Source organism: Hylaeus volcanicus, chromosome 3 (genome assembly GCF_026283585.1).
Source record: "Hylaeus volcanicus isolate JK05 chromosome 3, UHH_iyHylVolc1.0_haploid, whole genome shotgun sequence".
NCBI lineage: Eukaryota > Metazoa > Arthropoda > Insecta > Hymenoptera > Colletidae > Hylaeus > Hylaeus volcanicus.
In genome coordinates this window covers 18,079,776-18,099,780 of record NC_071978.1, presented here as the reverse complement: position 1 = coordinate 18,099,780, position 20,005 = coordinate 18,079,776, and the positions used below count along the sequence as shown (strand labels likewise).

Here is a 20,005-nt window from a genome sequence, read left to right as displayed (position 1 = left end):
TCATTCCGACTGAAATTGAAAGAAGGTCCGGAGATTTTTGGTTACCACACAATGAAATTATGTAAATTATTAATTTAACATAGTAATCTTGAAGACAGTTTCTTCAATACCAGTTGCACAGTTCGTAATACATATTTATAGGATTTTCATAGTAGGTCTTTCCTTTTGACATGTACTTATTCCTTTAGATGTTACAAATTTTTAACGTTTACTGTATTTAATAAATTTGGCTTTTATGAACCGAAGATGATTGACAATTAATATCACAGAACAGCAAACATATCCAGAACTTTATTATTTCTTTATGCAGGTCCATTAACTCATGTACTGTCCTTCCATATGTTCGTTAGAAACAATAATATCGATTTCTTTTTTATTCTTTAACTTCTTCTGCCATTGGCTTCTTTTTATTGTGAACAGTGTATATAAAAAAGTTGTTAAGTGTAATTAATAAAAAGATTGAAAATTTAACGGAATAAAAATTGAGTTATTAGTATCTATGTAACGTTAATGCAAGGCTAAGGACATGCATATTTTTAAGACGAATGAAAAATACATTTTCTTAGAAACAATAACTTTACAATAACGTAATATTATTACGTTCACGAAGGCACATTCTCTGTATATTTAATTAAATATTAAAAATGAACTCTTTACTTAAAACTAAAGGCAAACACATATTTCAACAGCTGTAAAAATGTCAGAAGAACATTGTTAAAATGTGTTTTAATTAATGCACCGATGAAATAATACAAAGTGTATAATTGTGACATAAGCGTCACCTGTATCAACAGTTATTTCACTTTTCGATTATTTTTCATTTATGATTACGACTTCTTGAAGTGATGTTGCTTTTGGATATATTCTTCATCGTTTTAACTGCAATAAATTATTCCATTATAGAATGCAATAAATTATATAATTATTCCATAATTAGAATTTCTGGTCCTATATGTGTTGAGTTCTTTTCAAGAACAGAGTTCAGCTAAAACTTATGTATTAACAATGTATATCATCAAAAATAAAATTGATTCTTGAAGATAGAAATGTACTTGTATGTTAAAATTAGTAGCATACTTATTTGAAATCGCTAAAACTATCATTTAGACAATTTTGGTTGAGCATGAAGGTATGTGTTCGTATGGTATTTAAATAACAAATTTTTTAATTCGACTCATACTTACTTGTAGAATTATTATTTAAACGTTAATGTTCGAGAAGTTTAGATGATTATCGATGTTTATATAATAATAATATGAATGAGTTAGAAACGAGATAAAAACTAGATTTTTTAAGTACTACTGTGTCACGTAACCTCATTGGCTCATGGTCAACCAGAATTGGTTAAATTACAGTTTTAAGTGTTTCAAGTTAGGATAGCATTAATTTAAACGTAGATACACAATTTAATACATTGTACCTATTGCGAAAAATCAAATGGAATGTTGTTGTGATATATAAGAATGATATAAAGGGCTTTTCAAAAGAAGCTTTCAGATATTGTTTTCTTAATAAAACACAAATGACATTGATTAGATAATTTTTTTATTTGAAATGCAAGTAATTAAACGTCAAAGATTATATTATTATTATTATTACTACCGGGGTGCCGAAACGTGAAAGAACATGTTTAAATATCCACCACGACTACGGTGGAGCATATTGTTATTTAAAAACAAAATCATAATGCCCCTCTCTTTATTTCTGAGTGAAATATGTCCTTAAAGAGCTGCATGGACTTGCTTGTATAGACCAATCTACAGATACAAATTTTGGACTAAACAAGCATGAGATTGTACATATTATTTTATATTGCGATTAAGGAGGTATTCCTTTTTTCTGAGTCAAAAAATAGATTTTTGTTGGTAATATTTTTGTGCTTAAGGTCTTTACAATATATCTACCAAATAATATTGAAAATTTGTAAATTGTCAGAATTATAACTATACAGGGTAGTTGAAATAACTTGCTCATTTGCATTAGTTTCTACGTATGCATTTGATGAAAAACTGTTGTATAAAAAATTGTAAACAGTTATATACTCTTGTATACAAAATTTTTTGATAAATTGCATACCTTAGAAAGTAATGAGAATGAGCAAGTTATATGGATAACCTTGTATTAGGCTGATCAATCACGAAACTTCAAACGCTTGAAATATTGCATACATATAAAGACCTCATCTACCTATACCACGAACTAGGATATTTTTGAAATCACAAAAATGACTATATTTGTTCAGGCCGCTAAAGTCACAAAAATTCGATAAAAAAAAAATAATAAATTGAATATTAAAGTGTCGCTATTTTATCAATATTCTCAAAACTGGTCAGAAAGAAGAGTACCCCTTTAAGAAAAATGATTCGGAAGACTAGCTTGTTCACATTTGAAATTTTGTCGGCATTCACCATTCCTCGCAAATCTCGTGGAACAGTGACGAAAGAATCGAGTGTATCGAACCTGGCAGCGGTAATTGCCAATCTCGCTAGCAAGGTGTATACTTGTTCCTTAGTAGATTGTTTATGAATCGACGCATTTGATTGCACTGTTCTATCCGTGCTTCACTGGGCACGTTCTTTTTCTCCACGATACATTGACTCGATTTCAAAGTTAATCGCGGTTAGGTGTACACTTAATCGTACTAACGCAATACGGGTATGTACTCGTACGGTTTTTTCTTCTCTACGTTTCCTATTAGTTCGAAATTTATGCTTTGACGTAGGAAAAACGATTACAACACGTACAAGGTACCGAATAAAACGTGTTACATAATTTCTAATTCCGTTGATAAGGAAAATCTGTATCATTTATTTTCTTGGCGGTAAGAACAAGATATCTTTTGATAATTCTTGATGTTTTCGCTACATTTGATATACTTCTTAATGCAAGTATGTTAGAAAAATACAAGCGTCTTTTCCCTTCAACGGTTCTGGGGTAAGTGCCGTGCTGTTCCTCACAGTCCTCTTACCAAAAGGCAATGGCTTCCCCACTCCGTGGCCAGATCCTCTAGGACAACGTCTTTGTACTTTTAGGCAATGCAACGTCGGGTTGCTTGCCAATCGACACATCTGTTAGATATAAACAAACAGACCTTCGTCACTCGATACTTAGTGCCGAGGCATCATCTCTCGCCGGCCGACCGCCCATGGTGGTCGCCTGGCGTTCATCAGGAATCCGCTCGGTCGTCCTGACCCTGCCGTAAAACTGTCGCAGTCCAAAATGCGACTAACTATTTACCGTAAAGGGTTCCTAAGGACGTTGACGTTAACAAGTATACAGGGTGTCCCAAAAGTCGGGGAGGAGCCGGAAATGGGGGGTAGCTGAGACGATTCTGAACAACAATTTCCTTTGCAAAAATGTCGGATGGGGCTTCGTTAAGGAGCTATTAAGAGAAAACCCCGACCAATCAGAGCGCGCGTAGACCGTTCGAGCGGCCGCGGTAGCGAAGGCTACGCGCTGGCGGCCGCGCTTGTACGCGAACAAGTGACTCGACGTGCATCGAAGGACATTGACGCTGCTGCCTAGCGCATAGCCTTCGCTACCGCGGCCGCTCCAACGGTCTACGCGCGCTCTGATTGGTCGGGGTTTTCTCTTAATAGCTCCTTAACGAAGCCCCATCCGACATTTTTGCAAAGGAAATTGTTGTTCAGAATCGTCTCAGCTACCCCCCATTTCCGGCTCCTCCCCGACTTTTGGGACACCCTGTATATTGAATACATCTAATTTTAAAATGACGAACAATTAATTGGAAATGATGACCTAAATATTGAAATTAAAAGTATAAATAAGTATAACATAAAAATTAGAGGACCAAACATTTTATACGTGTATAATATGATTATCTATTGGGTTGTCTGGAAAGTTCATGCCGATTTTTAGTAGGCGGTACAGGTCTGAATGTATCGGAATGGTTGAAAACAAATAACATGTAGACATCCCTTAAAAGGTGGAAAAATTGTGGAACAAAATGGTACATATATAATTCAATAAATATATATCGAAATTCAAACGTGTCTTTGAATGTTTCTTAAAAATTAGCACGAACTTTCTGGACAACCCAATACTAGGGTTTCTCGAGTAAATTACCGATTTCTTGATAAAATGATGGTAGAGCTATATTTACTGCATTTTATTAATTTTAATATACGTTCAATAAAAGTAATTGGCAGAACATTGACGGATAATTAAAGAAAATTTATGAACACGATATAGAAATTCACAGTACAAATATAATATGATTATCTGCCAAAGTTTTATAAAAAAATGTTCATTCTTGTAATGTATCTTGTTCATATTGCTAATAAGTTCTCGCACAGTCCTCAAGAATTGCATGTAAAATTAGACAATACAGAAGCAATTAAAATTAAGGTCTACTCACGAAGTAGGGAACAAAAAATAAATTATCATACGTATATAATCATTACCTATCATGGTTTTAGAAAAGAAAATTAATTCATGAATCTTATAATTTATTTGGTTTTATTTACCAAATCTGATAGAATTATCTCCATTTTATTAGCGCGATATTTTCACCACGTAAGGCCTTCCTCAAGTACAATAAAAACAAAAGAATAAGAATAGATTATTTTGTCCTATCTGATACATATTTTTGTAAAATAAATCTTGAAGAGAGTCACACAATCGTTGATTACATGACGATGTACATTTAAAAGACCTTTGATTCGATTATGTTTTCACATTGCCAAAAGTAAAACGTCTATCGTTTATCAATAAACATTTAAAGTTACGATCCCATTTCAGAAACGGCGGAGGTTCAATTCGATTGCTTCAGATTGCGTTTATACGCGCGTTTCACGATGAGTTTCAGAATGACTTGGTGACGATTCTTTCCGTCGTGAACAGGCAAACACACGTGACGAAGGTCGGCCACGTATCTACGCCGGCAGCGTGCTAGTAGTTCCGTATATTATGATGTAACCTACGTAATTCTATTTATTCATAGATGCGTCAGTGCATGCAACGTTCCTGGTATCGCGCAATGCGCCTTCACGCGATAATAAAAAGAATGCACGCGACGTTTCGCAAGTTTTACGCTCGAGTATCTGAGAATTATTAACCATGATTGTTCGGAGCAGTTTGTCCTTCTTATCAAATTAGGCGTAGACATGAATTTTGTGCTATTTCAAAGTAGATTTCTCAATTATTTGTAAAGAAAAATTATGCAATTTTTAATTATTAGAGCGAACCAAAAGTTTCCTCTTGTTTTTCTATCTCTTTTTTATGGAATATTTAACATTATATACTATAACATTGTATAACAACGAATGTTTAAACTAAAAGCATTTAAGATTCATGTTGTGTACATAATATCATTTAATAGAATCACAATTGTTTTTTTTATATTGCGAATGTAGTAGTACCCAACAATTGTATATTTTTTATTTTGTTCTTCTTACTAAGTTTAGGTATAGAAATTTATTTTGTGCTTTTTCAAAGTAAATTTACTATTTATTTATGAAGAAAGACAATTCAACTTTTAAATATTATCTTTCCATGTTGCATTTCAATGAATATTTAAATTAATGTATTTAAGTTTCATATTATATTAATACATCTTGAAGTGCTATCTTATATCCTGTATTAAATAAATGTGTATTAAAGAAAAAGTATACTACAAAAGATTAATAACAGTTGCTTAATAAAATTAAGAAATATAGATAAAACAAATATTCAAATATGCTCCAATTATTACGTAATCCTTCTTAATAAAAGGTAGAAAGAACATTTAATTTGTTATTTTTCATTGAACAAATATTAACAACTACTAGGAAACACTGCAAGAACAGACAAAAAGTCTCACTAACCTGTTTATTGAAATTAAATTAAGAAATTCTCTAAAAGAAAAGCAGAATGAATAACGAATTTCTGAAATTATGTTGCTAATGCCACTTTCGTAACGATTACCGCTGCAATAATTTACATTATACAACTCACTGGTATTCTGTATCAGTATCTGCGCGTTTCTAAATGTCGAGAAAAATTATTTAATCCTCGTAACGGCCATAAAACAAAGCCTTTACGTATCAGTAGTGTAAGTAAAAATTGAGCCAGACAGCGAAGAGTTAACTCTCCAGTTATGGTATCGATTCATCATAATCTCTAATTCCTATAGATCGAATATTCAATTGTGTGTATCTCTTTTACGTCATAGCGGATTAAGAAATGTGCACGTACGAGCCTTGTTACATAACTCGGCAAAGATTGCGTAAAGATTTTCACGAAAATGTATACGGTGTCTCGTCACAAAGAAACTAGCTCGATACATTCGTTGTTTTAAGTAATTGGCAGAAGAAAATCGAATTAGTAGTTATTTTGCTTGTTCATATTGGGTTTTATGAGCAATGTGAATGCTAAATGACGAAGTAAATATGATAATATATTAGTTGACCATGTACTGATGAATTTCAAATATGAAACAACATTATTTAATTCATCTATTACTGGATAATAATAAAATTGGAAATAGCAATATATTTCAGAATATACATGTAAATTCACATTTTGAATTATTTATTTTATTATCATTTGTATTTTTATTTAATTATGGATGAATAGTTAAATAGTTTTTATATACGATTGTAGATAATTACTACATGTTATTGACTAAGAATAATATTTTTATTGTAAAATACGTATTATGTAAAACTTATTTAACCTTTAGTTGAAACCTGAATCAAAAATCTGAAACTTATTTAACCTTTAGTTGAAAGCTGAATCAAAAATCTGAAATGCGTTTCCTTTCATTTAGGTGGAAGTTTACGTAAAAAATTGCCAGTAGATATTACTGTAATTATTATTTCCATAGCCGTTGTATATTGGAAATATTGAAATACACGTATGCATTGTTATACTTTAATTCAATTAAATTTATTAAATATCAAATGTTATGAAATACGAAACAAATAGTTTGTTATTTATACAAAAACGAATTTTGGATCGAAGAAGTAAAACGAACTGTTATTATGGCAAGATACGATACTGTAATTGTGTAATTAATTGTGAGAATGAATGTATTATGGTATCTCTGATTTTTACTTAATAGATTCAGATTAAAACATTGTTTTTTATTTGTTTACATACGCGTGACTCAGCATTTCGAAGATAATATAACACTTTAATAAGTAAATAGTAGTTTCAGGATAGATAATTTTGATAATCCTTAAGACTGTTACCCTCTCAAATTTTATTATTTAAAAGCTGGACATTTTATTTAAAAGAACGAAAGTGACCTTCAATTTCTCTCTGTCTTCGCTCACAACAAAATTAGTATGATCTTGTTGTATTTTAACTGGAAATCATGCAATTTTTGTAAATATATATAATTCACATTACAACACATCTTGATATTATAAATAACAAAAATGGTGGTCTATATTTGATGAAATACCTTATATATTACTTACACATGTATACGACATTTGAATGATTTATCGTCCTTGAGGTGACTGTTTTTAATTTAGATCTTTTCATTTTTCTTAACAAATTTTCTCACAAATAATTGTATAATTCATGTGATTAGTCTGTATCTTAGATTTTTTCGAAATTACACGAGACTAATTGAGAAGTATCCTCTTTATACATTCCAATATGTGTTTTACATTCAACAAAATGTAATTCTAATGACATTGTTAATTACACCGTCAAGTTATGTGATAAATCTCAAGTCATACGATGCAATCAAACGTTGAATAATCTCGCTGAACTAGTTAGTGTCGTAATATGATGCAACTCTTTAAAGAGAATTACGTGTAATCCCTTCAAGATAACATTTTGGTAGTACTATGCGAAAACGAAATTACGATAACAGCGAAAGGCGTTAATGCACCGCGGTACTAAAAAGTATTCTCATTTGCAAATTGAAATGAATAGAAACTTGTGCGCGTATGGTTTCATCATTTACATATTCATGCATCATCCGATTATGTCATGTGTTAACGTAATATCCCGTTATCGAAACAAGAAAATAATAACCAACATTATGTTCTCTTTTTCCTTTAACGCTCCAAGAAATATACACGAGTACATTACAGCAAACAGATCCAAACTGTCTTATGGACATCGTTGAAAAGATATAAGTACTCGTCAATGTTCAGAAATTGCAAAGAGACTGTGTGTAAATTTAAAGATACTGAAATTTATATATATTTTCTTTGCAATTTTTGAACATTCACTCAGTAAATATTTCAGTATCGTTAAAATCATGTACAGTTTCTTTAAAATTTCTGAACATCCAAGCTGCTAATATTTCAGTATCTTTAAATTCATACACATTTTCTTTGCAATTTTTGAATGGATGTTCAGAAATTTTAAAGAAACTGTGCATGAATATAAAGATACTGAAATATTTACAAAGTGAATGTTCTCAGAAATTGTAAAAATACTTTGTGTAGATTTAAAGATTTTTTTTATAAAGACACCATTATAGACTGAATGCTCAGTGTTTTGAGAAATAAATTATTTCTATTTAGCGACGATATTGCTTGTAAAAAAAATCTGTAGGCTGTGTTACCAAACATTAATAATATGATGATGGAGTACATTATATAAAATACAGGTGTTTTTATGTAATAATAGATGATTTATGAAAATTAACATAATCAATAATAATTATTCTGTAATGATACTAATAGAATAATAGAATAAAAGTATAATGAAATACCGTAATAGGTAATGTAATAATTAATATATGATTAATCTGGAAAAGGGATATGATTTATTGTTAGTACAACATAATCTTTTACTTCCAGACCCCATTTATAATGATTTACTTGGCAAAATAATAATAAAAAGGTCTTACGTATATTTCATTTTCAAGAAACGTCGAGTATTAGTAAGTTCAAAAATCGACAAAACTTGCATTGTTACATTGATTTCCTAGCAACACTTGAATGTTTATTTCGATTCTCAAGGGTGTAAACGATTACATCTAATGTTAGTTAAGGGAACTCTACCGACATAAATCTCTAACCGATCGATTATTATTCAGTTACTTTCCAGATCGGTTATTATTATTTAAATTTTAATATTATTTTACAGGAGCTCCGTAAAGGGTTAAACAGACGTAGATCACGAGGAGTTCACCAATTAAAACAACAAATAACAAAAATATTCTCTAGCCCAAGGGTCGACTGTCTTTGGCGTGTCGATACGAAGCGATCGTTCGCTCCAATGACTAATTGCTTCAAGTCGAATACGGTTGTATAGTCCACCGATCGAACCTCAAGATCAAGATCTGTCGCCTTTTCAGTAAAAGGAGAACCCAATCCAGTCGAACCGCGTTTTCGCGACAATCGACGGTAGGCGTGTTGCTGGTAGATCCCCGGGACAATGATAAACCGTGGTTGCGTAACAAATTTTCCGTATAAAATGTCGGGCATATCGGCTCGCCGGTCCAGGAACGAGGAAGAGAGAGAAAGAATGGAAAGTAAACTCCCGTAGGGCACCGTTCGGTTGCGCCATGCTTCTCTGAAAGTTCCTCTAGCACGAGAGCTAAACATGGAAGCGGTACACACGGCAATTATTAGAAGAACATTCGATATCTCCTCTGGCGCGGAAAGGCTCGTTTAATTCGCTCCTGCATGCCTTCGGTAAACTGTTAGACGGGCTGTTTAGACCGGCCAAGTCGGCGATCTCGAAAGACTGACAGGATCCGACTGTATCTCGCTTGATTGATCGGATCCTTTTACTGATTTATGCTACCATTCCAGGCGCTGGTTGATAAGGAATTGGCATCGCGGCGAAAAAAGTGGAATGAACGCGAACAACCTGAAAATCAAGGAGTGAACTGACCAATTATTTTGAGATCACCATTAGGGTAGGTTGCTTCGTGTTAGGTATGCGGGGTGGGTAATGACGATATTGGTGGACTCGGCGTACAGAAGCGTTTTCCTTATTTGAATTAACGAAGTTAATAGAATTCTCAGGTTATCGCAGTCAAATATCTATTAATTCTGGGGACAGGAATTCTCAAATAATAGGAAATTCCCTTTTAGGAAAGCATCTACCAAACAACGTGGAAATCATTAATGTAAACAAATTCAAAACTCATTATAAGGATCATTTTTCCGAGCATTAATCCTTTTTCACTCACAGTCAAATGCAGTCAAAAATAATGTTGAATTGATAATGAAAATTGTTTACCTAATAATCTCAAAAATAGAAATTTTCTTTTTCTTTTAGGGAAACGTTGAAAAGATATTTTTTCAAAGATTGGAATATACTTGAAAATATGATCTAATACAGCAAAATATACATACAAAATGTAGTGTTTAGTAGTAGCAATTTGTATACTAATTGCCAGTCTATTTTATATATATCTAAAAAACAAATTAAGATGTTTAAAATTCGTATTCGTATTCGTACAAATTAAGATGTTATAATTTCGTATTTATTTTGATCTTCCCATTAAAAAGCATTAATTTTAGATTCAGTTTTAAAATAAATATTTCAATATTCATTTTCTTTTACATTTGAATATGATTCAAATTCCTAGCTAAACAAATTTTGATTTGATGTAATATATACATATATGTATATGTATATGCATATGTACAATATTTATATATATATGCATATATATATAATATATATATTTCTTTGTATAATTCAGATTATGTATAAATTTCATTGAATAAATAAGGAAATTGAAAGATGTGTATCTTGTATTTGATATTTTTATTTAGATGTGTAACTACTTTACACACCGTTTCTTGTAACGACTAGTGGAAGAAAGTCGAAGTACAATTAATTTAGCAAATAATTCAGAGAAGCCAGCCCAATATTTTATACGAACAACCGATGCTTTATAAAACACAATTTACTAGTTTTTATGTTCAAAAATTATTTCCATACAAATTAAAGTTCGTAACCAAATTCCCTCCTAATTTTCAATGTAATTTGGAAAACTCTGTATAACCGATTTTAGTACTTTGAGCGATAATTATAGACAATAGAAGTTCGAAGCTAGCGGAAAGAAAATGTAGTATCGCCTGTAATTATTATGCAACAACGTTTCGAGTTTCTATAAACTGTGAGATGAGATCTTTCGGCAATAGCAGAATCCAGAGAGATACAGAGGAGACGTTAACGCGTCTCTTAACGATAACAGTGCTATCATGTTCAGTGTTATCCAGGAACGGTATTCTATGAAAAGTAGTGCTGCCTGCTGTGCGTTTAATCTCATTGTCTGTTACAAACTAATACAATGGAGCCAGTCCTTCTTCGAGATCTCTTTGTTCTGTTTGCGGTTTACACAATCGGCGCTATTGAGAGGAATTCCCATGCGAAAGTTAAAAAAAAATCGATTTTTAAATTGAATGTTACGAATGTACGTATCCTTGAGAATGACTCTATGTATTTTATATCAATGCATGAGAAAGTACACAAGGTACATCGTCTAAACTAGGCGGTATATTATTCAAACATATAAGTTAATTTTATTGTTAGTGTCAAAAAAGCATGGAAATGCATGAAACAGGTATAAATGCGTATTTCTAAATTTATAAGACGAATATTATAGAGGATTGACGAAATTGCAAATTGTGTTTAAAATTGTTGAACAGCTCAACTGTTCAGAAATATATTCCGGAAGCTGTATTTAAAAATTTTTTAAAGTAATAAAGCTGAAGACAATTTTTCGAATTCGTACCTACCAGACATGTATGCATTAGGAAATTTCACAGTACATTTGAAAGTGACTAATTAAATCCAGAAATATTTATATTCGTATTTATATTCGTATCCTCTAAATTTTAGTTTATAAAAATGTCAACATTTCTCTCAATAATGATGTTATCATTGGTGAATAATCTTGATGGATCGTACAAATCAAAAGGTATGAATCTGTTATGCCTAGATACTGCATTTTACACATTGCAACGCATAAAACGTATTGTATCAATGAATACTAAACATACAAAATATATATGCTTCTTGAGCACTGATAATACTAAATAACAAGAGTATACAGATGCAAAGTGAAGTATACACCCTATCATAGCAGTGTCCAATGGTATCAGGAATAGCAACGATTAATGAGGTCATATCCTGCTTCAAGGCTAACCGATAGCACGATAATCCTCTTATTATGTCGTAGATACATCCAGTTATGTCATAATCCTAAAACTGATTTCTATACATTCTTTTACGTTAACTCGTCTTCCTATGGTTACAGGTTCAACGGTTCAATATCGTCGACGGTAAAAGGTTTTCTAAAAGGGGCTTCAGATATAAAATTAAAATATCAGATATAGTCCATATCATGTGATTTATTAAAAATACAATATTCTAGAGCCACTTTTAGATAGGATAACTAGGCAACATAACCGAAAATTAACATTTAAACACAAAACAACAAAATTAGATTTGTCTTATTTCTTGAATATCATACATTTATTATGTAGGTTTCAGGTAAAAACTTGAACTCCTAAATGATTACAGATTAAGAGACGTCGATTCAAGGATTTTGTTTGAGAAACGTTTAAACCATTAAACGTTCTCAGGAATATTAATATGCATCTATAAATTGGTTATTTTTAAAATCACGATTTCTACAAGCATGTAACTAGAAGAATTTATTACAAAGGTTTAAAATAAAATGCTTGTTATACATCATCGTTGAATCATTTCTTCTCCAAGAAACCATTGAAATTAAAGGAAACCAATGCCATTCAAAGAAAACCAAGACCAACAATAAACAACGATAAGCAATCTAATCGAACGCGCTAACATCTAAACACAAACCTTAACAATGGACAACATCGAAATATTACATCCTTCTTATTTCTCGAAGACCTAAATGGTTGAATGAAATTATCAATGGGTAGATCATTACCGCTCCTCTTCAGTGTTTACGAATCCTTCGTTATTGTAATCAGGAATGTTACAAGAATTTACCTTTACCACAAAGGTTTAAACCAAACTAGATTTTATTTAGATAAAATTCGTTTAAGCTAAAATGCTTAGAAGAATATCATCATTGAATCATTTCTCCTTCCAGAAACCATCGAGATTAAAGGAAACTTAAGCCAGACCTAACCCAACGCTAACATTCAAACACAAACCATAACAATAAACAACATCGAAAAATTACAATCATCTCTCAAATCATTTCCCGACGAATAAATAAATCGAGCCGAAGCTTTAAGACTCGATTTCCCAAATATAATAAAAACAGAAACGCAGTAAGAATTATATTAACGACAAACCCAAAAACAATTATCATCGCAAGATTAAACATAAAATTTTGGAAACAGAAACCCTCGTCACTGTTTCCTCCAACGACTCGAACATCGACCACATCAAATTCGAAATGCTAACAGTAATAAAACATAACAACAACGCATGGTGTTTCACTTACTCTTGGACGGCCGAGAGATTATAGTAACTTCGTTGCTGGTGCTGTTGATGATGGTGTTGGTAGAGTTGAGCGTTCGTCGACGGCATCGTCGACACCACCTGGCCATGGTTGTCGTGGACGTGATGCTCCTGGTGCAGATGCGGCTGTAACTCCTCCAAGGATATGAATTCCTGCGGCTCCTGATTCGGATGGAGGAGCTGCGTGTAACTCTGTGCCATTTCTTGGGCCACCATCTCCTGTTCCGGTGGTCCACGAAAGCACAGCAGATCTTCCAGCTCCACCTCCTGACGTTGTTGATATTGCTGCTGGTGCTCTCGGAGGTGGGGCTGCTCTTGGCCGTAATGACGATGCGGGGGATGTTGCCGTTGGTGTTGATGGGGGTCGCAGCTCCTCACGCAGGTGGCATCGCCGACCACAACGTCATTCTCCACGACACCACCGCTCTCTGACAGTAATCCACCCTCGTCTGAAGATGCACAAAGCGTCGCTCTTTTATCCAGATGTTTCGACGACGCCGATGGTTCGAAATGCGACACAAAGTGGTTTGCAACGTGCGAACGACGTAGGATGAAACGCGTTCAGGCGTTCGTTGCACCCGAACGTTGCGTCTGGACGTCTTCGATCGAGCCTCGAGAATCTCCCCGCTCGACGGGAATCGTTCTACGACGACTACGTTTTCGAATCTTGAAATCGAAAATCGTTCGACAACGACTGCGAAGCTTCATCTCTGCTTCGACCACTTCCTCGTTTCGAACCGAAAGAATCGAACGGAGTGGCGATTTACGATCTCCTGGGGCCCGAGACAAGATGGGATTCGGGGGCCCCATCTGAAGAAAAAAGGAACGAAGAAGATATTTAAATTTGAGTCTCTCGAATTGGAGTTTTGTCGAGATGTCGAGAGAAATTGATTGCGTTACATAGGTGATATATTTGATCTAAAAGAGTAATTTGGATGTAATACACGCGTAAATTGAGTTTGTTTGGTTTTCGAGCGAAAATAGAATTCTTCTTTATTAAAAAATACTCTGTGTTTTGAATTTGATTTTGTTGAACGGCGAATTAGATATTGTAATGTGAAATAATTCAAAGTAAGTATAAACTTTAAATTGTGTAAGAAGGGGAAGAACATGTATATATCAAAGAACTAAGTTTATTAAGGACAAATATAGATGTATTATAAAGTATGTGTATAATGTGTGTATGATATATAGTGCGTATGCAGTCGTGTGGTGTGTGTACAACGTATAATGTTGTGTGCGTTTTTCTGGTGTTTCTGGGAATTATTGTTCCTTCCAATTAATTACGTTCCATGATAAAAACGTATGAGTTCATATTCGATTTTTCTGTGAAATTAGGTCACATGAGATTTATATACATTAAGAATAGGGAATAAAGTGTTTAAAGTATTGTTGAATTTGACTTGAGAACTTATCAAAAGAATTATTAATTAAAAGTATCTCTTACAATTCATATATATATATACACACAGTCAGTCGCATAAGTACTCATATCTTCTATGTCTATTGAAGAAATTTGTTTAAATTAAATTATAGGTTTGATATTTTCAAATGAATTTTTCATTATAGATATATACATATCTACTTTATTTATGTACATATTTATAATACAACATTTATTTGGAGATATCGAACTAATATTTATGGGACTGACTGTAAATACATATGTATATAACAATTTTAAAAAATATAATGGAAAATTAACTAAGGAAAAAATTATACGTACGGCAAAGTTATAAAATATAATACGAAATTAATTGAGTTACAAAAGTGAGTGGAGAAACAAGTGTAGATCAAAGACTGGAAAAGCTAATGAGTGAATTTTAATGAATAAAATGGATGAAAAAGGTGCTAGATCAAAAAAAGGGATATAGCATAGAAGATTGAGTATAATTAATTAATTGACGTACTGTTAAATATGCGCGTGAACCCATATACCTCGAAAGAGAACATTATTATAAATAATAACGAAATAAACTAAACAAATGTGTTAAAAAATATACAGTCAGTGTAATAAGTATTCGTACAGGAACAATTTATTTTAAATGGAGTGCTGTACGAATACTTTTTACACTGACTGTATGTAGTAAAATAATTTCAAATAAAGTGCAATCTTGCCTCTTCTCTCAGAGAGCATAGCATCTTGAATGACAAACTGTTTATCAGCTTTTTTGCTGTGAAATTTATATCAACATAAAGGTTAGAAAACACAAGGGACAAAGACCAAAACTTTGCAGTCTCGAAAACAAGCAATAATTCATTCTAAACATTTAAACTTTCAGACGTCTTCAGTAGGTATCTGTAAATATCGCAACTGTAATATATTTAATTATTTAAAAATTGATAATGTTGCATGGTGTTATCTAAATTATAAAATCATAACAGAAGACATCTTGTTGGAAGGACTGTAAGAAAATCGCTTTTTCTAGGGTTTTTTCTATACTGAAGATGCTGCCCTTCGAGAACTCCCGTCTTTTGTTTCTTACTTCCTATGTTTTCTATATTATGTGTTTTCTAGCGTTTTTTATCGATGTGTTTCTTACGTTCAAGAATGTATATGATTTCAATGTATAATCTTTAATGAAACTATTATCGAAATAATAAAGATCAAAACGTGTTTTAGTAAACTTCAAACAACGCATCTTTCGTTAGGAGACATCATACGTCTATCTTTCTCAACGTTAACGCAGCGAAGAAACAATGATCAATTCCACGACGCAAGATTGAATAAACATCTACCGAATAGATTAGGCTACTGTTGTAATAACTATAATCCCTTCTGGGGACGTAACAGTTCAAACGTCGCGCGAGAATCCCGAGCGTCGTTGCACGTGTACAGTCAGCCTTTATGAATACGGAATGTGCACAACGTCAACTTTTCAATTCTCGGGGCGGTGTTGATACTGACGCAATGCTTGTTGTCACGTTCTATCATATGGATACCTAGGAGATCTGAAATCTTTTACGACGTACTTGAATTTATACGCGTCGAACGCAAGGTGTGGGAAGACCATGTTCTGTTGAAAACTGTTTACTTAGGACAGATAATGAAATTTCTTTGTAAAATTAAAATTTTATAAAAATTTCAGAAAACTATATAGGGAAAAATAATACCCAAGTAAAAATTACACAGAGATGATCGAAACTACAAAGAAGAGATTAAGATCCAAATATATAAATGTGATGAGTAATGTGATGTAATGCATCTGTAAAATACACTGTATTGTTTCATTGTAAATAGCACTCATAATCTTGTATTATATTTTATGCTCCGTAATTGTTACTCCCCCAATGTGTTCATCAAATGTGGTGGTTTATTGAAATAAGTAAAACAAATAAAGAAAATTTGTCTAAGAACCAAGAATCTTAGTAGAATTACTTTCCAGTTTAGTTTTAAAGTAAATTATTTTAATTTGCTGAATTAATTTGCTGTGATGATGATTCAAACAATCTCGATCTAATGTTAAATAATAACTGAAAACGACGTTTATACAATCATGTATTTACATTACATGTAAATTATATGCAATTATAGTACTATATAAGTATTATATGTAACGTAAAGTATATATAATTATAGTATTTTTAGGTTATTTATAAAAAAAAATAATTTCTCTTTATTTCCTCGAATTTTTCGCCGATACACGTCTATATCCAAAAACATGTACTCCTAAATGTACAAACTAAAATACTAACAATAAAAATGAAATTTACTTTTAAAATAAAAATACTATGTACTGATGAATATATGAATATTTGGACATGATGTAGTTTTCGATACGATCCAATTTCAAACAAACTATATTCCAATTACAACATCAGCTATGTGTTTCCCTGTTAACAATTAGTTTTGAAACTCAATACACCGTTTGTAATCAATAGATTGTGCATGTTTATATGCACTTAATGCAAGTGAAAGTGTGGGAAAATGTATGAGAATATGCATGAATGCAAAAATATATAAAATATTAACAATGAAATAGATGTCACACTGTTTAGAAAATAAAACATACTTTCACTTAAATCTCAATTCTTTATCTGAACTTGTAAAAATATGAATTTGCATAGTCTAGTATCATTATTCTATAAGTCGTATTCGTATAAATATATATATCGTATATATATATATATACATAAATATTCTAAAAGTCGTTTACGCTTTATTCGTTATTTGATACTTTTATCTAAATAGAAATTTCCCTATTATCGCACGTAGAAATGACCAAAATTCTTATCTAAATAAAAATTTCTAGTTACCGATTGAAAAATTTAACTTGAATTTCTAAACCAATTTCTATTTCCATTTATGTTATATTAATATGTAACTATTATTCTATATCATAGTAATCAACGATTAGTAATCACAAGACATACTGATCCGTATAACAAAAAAAAAAAAAAAAAAAATCGTTGCATTTAGGTGAAGGTGCAAAGGGGTTAACAAGCACCTGCTTGAATGGACTCGATAGACGACGAAGGCAATTAAATTTTCATGTTAACGGTGCCCCGTCGTCGAGAGGAGACAATGAAGATTAGAATCATTAGCGTGTCGGAGGCCAGGTAACAAATTGACGACGAATCAAAGAACCGTGAACATGTTCTATGGCGAATCGCACGGCTTCATCCGCGCATTAATTTTACCTCTGCGGCTGACAGACAATTTCGTATTTTTATGACATTTTCTCAGCGCACGTGCTAAGTATGAGCGACGGCTCACGCGTGAACGTGCTGGCTATCTGCGGAAGAGTATGTCTCTATCGATGCAACACTTTGCCCATTCATAATTTCCCTTTCGAAGCTCAACGAAACGATTTTCGAGAATGCTACTTAACGTTTTGAAAACAATTCAGGTTAGAAAAAGACTGGACAAGTAGGTGTCATGATCAATGTACTTATGACTACATACTCAAATGAAATGAAACAAAAAAAAAAACAATTCAAGTTGATTCAGGTAGGAGTAGATCAGTGCTAGAGATGGACCAGGTAAATAGTTGCTAAACCACTTGTCGCAGATGAAAGATTTCCAAAAAAGACTTTAAGATTGATTTTTAATAATAAAATACTCATGTCAATGTAGTTGTGATGGACACTTAAATAACATCACCTTACAGGTTTAATTGTAATAGTGTACATATATCTTCATCTAAAAAAGAAAATGATAAAGCACCTTTTGGAAAAGGTCTTTGGAATACGTGTACGAAAAAGTGGTGTGATTTATGAGTTTTTCAATTTTTTACGTCATTAACCCTTTGATTTTTGGCTGGAATTGGTTAGCTTAAAATAATCGTTACTTATTAATAACTTTTCTTTCTTTCTGTAGCTACGTATAAAGATACCGAATTATAATAATGACACATTTTGCAAAACAGTAATTTACTACACAGAACGAAAAGTAAAATATTCAGTGCTCCTGAAGTAACCTAATTTGTGACGTTTTCGAAAATGTTTTTCTAGAATTATTCTACCAATAACACGTAATCTAAATAGAATTCTGTAACAAAGTAAACGCGTATAAAATTTGCACGGAATACATAACATTCGATATCGTCGCAATGTCGAAAAAAAGTAAAAAGACCTACCTTTAATTGTAAAAATTCGGAACGTGGAAAAATTGTTAACAGGAGAACGCGATTTCGTAGCTAGTTAGAGAGCTGAAAAACATTTCATCTCCTATTCGATCGTTTGTTAAGATACTCATCAGCTTACGAGATATTAAGGGACAAAGACCAAACCACTGCCGTTTCGTCAAATATTTATCACGGTATTATTGTATGAAATTAAACGATGACCGATGAAGTTTTTGTGGTAGTGAAATAACATTTTTCTATTCGTTGTAAAGTACTGTAAAATTCGTGTTATATGAGTTCAAGGACCGTGGAACACTAATAACACTGTTTGCTCAAGATGATGAATAATATACAATAAAAGAAGTCGCGAATGTACCAGAGCATCGTATTTTACATTAAATAATTATCATGCTCAAACGGTATCATTATTGTTCCAAAGTCCTTATTCCAGAACCTTTAAATAACTACACGTGTATTAATATAATGTTATCTTTTTTTTAATCTTTGAAATATACATAATAGTATTAAGTATTATATATATTATAAGTAGTATATAGTATTAAGAGGTAAGCCTGATTACTTTGAAGTTAGTCATTTTTTTTGTATTCTGAGGTAAACTCTATTTTTTCTGAGCGTACGAAGAAGTTCTTAGGAACTTCCTGCAATTGGAGGTGGGTAAAATTGTATTCGAGTAATTGATATAACAAATAAAACGAACTCAGAATTCCTGAAATATTTAAGTCTTCTATCGTCAAAATTCTAAGGTTTACTGAACGAATAAAGGATAAATAGTTGTTTTTTTTTAAATTCGATATTAGAAATTTTCATCTAGACATGAATTTTGTCGAACTCTGTCTATGTGGAGAAAGATGCTTAAGTTTATTTTAAACTTCATTGGCATAAATTAAGGCAAATCAGTTATCACTAAACTGTGGATGACGAGATGAAACTTTTGTATATTTACAGTTTATTCATAGGATGATTAGTTTTGAAAATAAACATTGAAAAGTTAGAAGTTCGTTGAACAAATTTAATTTCAGAAA

The 20,005-nt window shown here is 32.1% G+C and overlaps 1 protein-coding gene across 6 annotated transcripts in view; it reads right to left on the bottom strand.

The window, feature by feature from the left end:
* Positions 1–20,005, bottom strand: part of LOC128874243 (protein cycle) — a 79,538-nt gene that overhangs the window by 41,586 nt on the left and 17,947 nt on the right. For 3 of the 6 annotated variants that reach the window (XM_054118769.1, XM_054118771.1, XM_054118772.1), the window contains exon 2: positions 13,379–13,844. The exons of the other annotated variants lie outside the window; for them this stretch is intronic. In XM_054118769.1, the coding sequence (XP_053974744.1) occupies positions 13,379–13,844 (466 nt within the window). The remainder of the gene's footprint in view (positions 1–13,378; positions 13,845–20,005) is intronic. 6 annotated transcript variants of the gene reach the window in all.